This window comes from Poecilia formosa, unplaced genomic scaffold (genome assembly GCF_000485575.1).
Source record: "Poecilia formosa unplaced genomic scaffold, Poecilia_formosa-5.1.2 Scaffold3, whole genome shotgun sequence".
In the NCBI taxonomy this organism is placed as follows: domain Eukaryota; kingdom Metazoa; phylum Chordata; class Actinopteri; order Cyprinodontiformes; family Poeciliidae; genus Poecilia; species Poecilia formosa.
This window is the reverse complement of record NW_006799942.1, coordinates 3,185,177-3,187,981: the sequence shown is the minus strand read 5'-3', so window position 1 is coordinate 3,187,981 and position 2,805 is coordinate 3,185,177. Positions and strand designations below refer to the sequence as shown.

Sequence of the window (2,805 nt, the reverse complement as noted above, 5' to 3'; positions counted from 1 at the left end):
ATTGGCTGATCTCGGTGTAAACGTGACAGTCTCTGAATATTCTGCCTGTAGCTATCTTTATACAGCACTTCTCTAATACCTTTCTCAAAGCCGTGACCATTAACTTCATGGAGCTGCATAATCTTTGCTGCTCCTCTTTTCTGTAGACGTAGAAGGTTGTCATGCTGGTCAAAGAACAAGGGTATGCCAAGCACAGGGACTCCATAGTAAATGGCTTCCTGGACTCCATTTGTTCCTCCATGAGCTATGAAGGCTTTTATTTGTGGGTGGCCAAGTAGATCTTTCTGTGGCATCCAGTCCATCATTAGAGTGTTGTTGCCCAGAGTAGAGGGACGCTTCCCTCTGTGCTTCCAAATCACCTGATTCAAAATGAGGAACAAATGAATGTAAGATATATGCATAATTTCAGAATCAGAAAGAATGGCAATATCTTTGATCCATAATGAAGCAGGTGCTTCTCTATCGCGGTTCCCCATAGTTCACTGAGTTTGCTATAAATTGTTCAGAATTACTCCCTGTCCTCAAGTGTATCAGTGAATATTTGAACTACGTGCTCAGATGGATTTCATTTTCAAGAAATCTGTTTTTAGAACGACATGAAATTCAAACCAGACATTGGTAGCAATCCAGCAATTTTAAACTCACAAAGAAATCAAAACAATTCACCCCATAAATTATGTGACGTAATGTGGAAGAAGCACAGGGAAAAACAATTGCGTTTGCCCACTACACTTAATTAATGCTTGCCTAAAAAGGCTTTTATTTGTTCATGACTGCGTCAGACTGCATCCTCTATGAAGACATGAATTACATATATGGGAAAGGTGTGATTCAGTCCCAGCTTCTACATGCACTGCCTTCAAATATTATAACTTGTGGGTAGATTTTATATTGACTGTGATCTTCAGTTCTTTTGGCATATTCAGTCAGGGTGATTGACTAAGCTGTGAAAGCCTTTCAATTTTCATTAGTTTGCTTTGGCTGCAGTTAGTCCAAAACACTGCTGTTCATCTTTTAACAGGTGCCAGAAGGTATGACCATCATCCCGGTTTTAGCAGATTTATTGTTAAATGAATATTGTGATATTCTGGGGGAAGATTATTGGAAAAGTAAACTGTGCCAAATAGCTCAAATTCTGTGCCTTATATGGTATAATGAGTTTTTTCACAGTCCGAAATTACGCGAAAAAGAATTCAAGAGAATATTTTACCTTTTGGGGCATCTTAGCAAAGACACTAGCAATATCTTCCACAACCTCTTCTGGAAAATTATTCACCAAAGTTCCCAGAGTCATGATGATGACTCCATGCTCCCCAGCACTTTGAACAAACTCCTCCAGGTCCGCTGGTAGAGGCTGTGCAGGTTTACACTGGAACCCTCCAATGTAGACAACATTTGGCATTGTTGGCCGAGGAAACTCAAAGACAAAATCTGACCTGAACAGCCAAATATCAGCCTCTTGAAGCAGTGAGACAATGTTGCATCCACCCTCAATGTATTTATCACACATGGCATCATAAATAGGTCCCACCACAAATTTCTGCTGGAATAATATGATACTATAGAGAAAAATGTTTTGGATTCTCTGGATGAAATCCATTTTGTCTGTTAGTCCGGGTCCTGGGATCACTGGGATATAGGAGAGCGGTGAGGGAGCCAGCACAAAGTGACCTTCTCCACTGGTAATCCAGCGAACATTGAGGACTAATGGCAGTTTAAGATATTTAGCTAACACAACGCCTTGTCCTATTCCTGGATCAGTAAGAACCACATCATACTGTGATTCTATTAAGTTTTTTATCAACTTTGGATTTTCCATGATTCTTGATGCAGCATCACACCACAGGGTGTGGCCCACAGAAACAAAGGACATAAACTTCTTTGTGAGCTTCAGGAAAGCTAACAATGACAACCATTCTCGGTGCACCTGAAATAAAAATGAATAAAACTTTAGTAGCGCAATACAGAGACCCACAGTGGATCGAACACATACATTTATAATCACATACCCACAGTTGGTCTTGTACGAGCTCATCAAAGTAGTCCTTTACATCTCTGTTCATTTCAACTGTGATGGATGTGTAGAGGGGGGATTTTTCTGGGATATACCAGCTGCTGGAACCCCTGATCATACTGATGTTGTGACCCCTGGCATGAAGTTCTTCTAACAGGATCTTCATATTGATCCAGTGGCTGCCATCTTGAGGATACACCAAAATATTCCCTGCGTTGCAGTGGAATGTGAAGAAATTCTGAAACAAGCTGAAGACTGCTAAGATTCCACCCACATGATGTGAAGGCATAACTCCTGAAATGCATGAGAAGCATTCCTCTGTGAGTTTTCAGGAAAGGCGTAACCAGGAACTGAGATAGTTACCAACTTAAAATAAATGTATTACAAACTGAATAGGGTTATTTCATATTTTATTGAAAATGCATAATTTCACACAACTAAAAGAAAGTATTGAGTTCAATCCCTAATACAACACAGTAATGATAGTGACATTTACTCACCCATATTGAAGTAAGCTAATATTAGCCACACTTGCATGCATACTGACTGTCCATCTGCTGTAGGAGACCTTTGAGTACAAACAGCAGTAAAAGAGATAAAAACCATCACAAGGTAAATGAGTTACAAGTAGTACACACACACTGCAAGAAGCTGCTTTAAATTCTTCGAAATTAAATTAACATACTGTACTAAAGCCTGTTTATTGGTATTGGAAACCAAACCAAAATTTAGTTTTACACCCTAGAATTTAATACTTAAAACTTTACGATATGTTTTTGTGTTCATAATTG

At 39.3% G+C, this 2,805-nt stretch overlaps 1 protein-coding gene across 2 annotated transcripts in view; it reads right to left on the bottom strand.

The window, feature by feature from the left end:
* Nucleotides 1-2,559, bottom strand: part of LOC103140189 (UDP-glucuronosyltransferase 2C1-like) — a 5,273-nt gene extending 2,714 nt beyond the window's left edge. Inside the window, exons 1-3 of one of the 2 annotated variants that reach the window (XM_016673197.1) lie at nucleotides 2,010-2,559; nucleotides 1,211-1,927; nucleotides 1-359 (exon numbers count right to left, since the gene is read on the bottom strand). In XM_016673197.1, the coding sequence (XP_016528683.1) occupies nucleotides 1-359; nucleotides 1,211-1,927; nucleotides 2,010-2,303 (1,370 nt within the window). In that variant the 5' untranslated portion in view covers nucleotides 2,304-2,559. The remainder of the gene's footprint in view (nucleotides 360-1,210; nucleotides 1,928-2,009) is intronic. The other variant, XM_016673200.1, reaches the window with a different exon arrangement.
* Nucleotides 2,560-2,805: the final 246 nt, after the last annotated feature.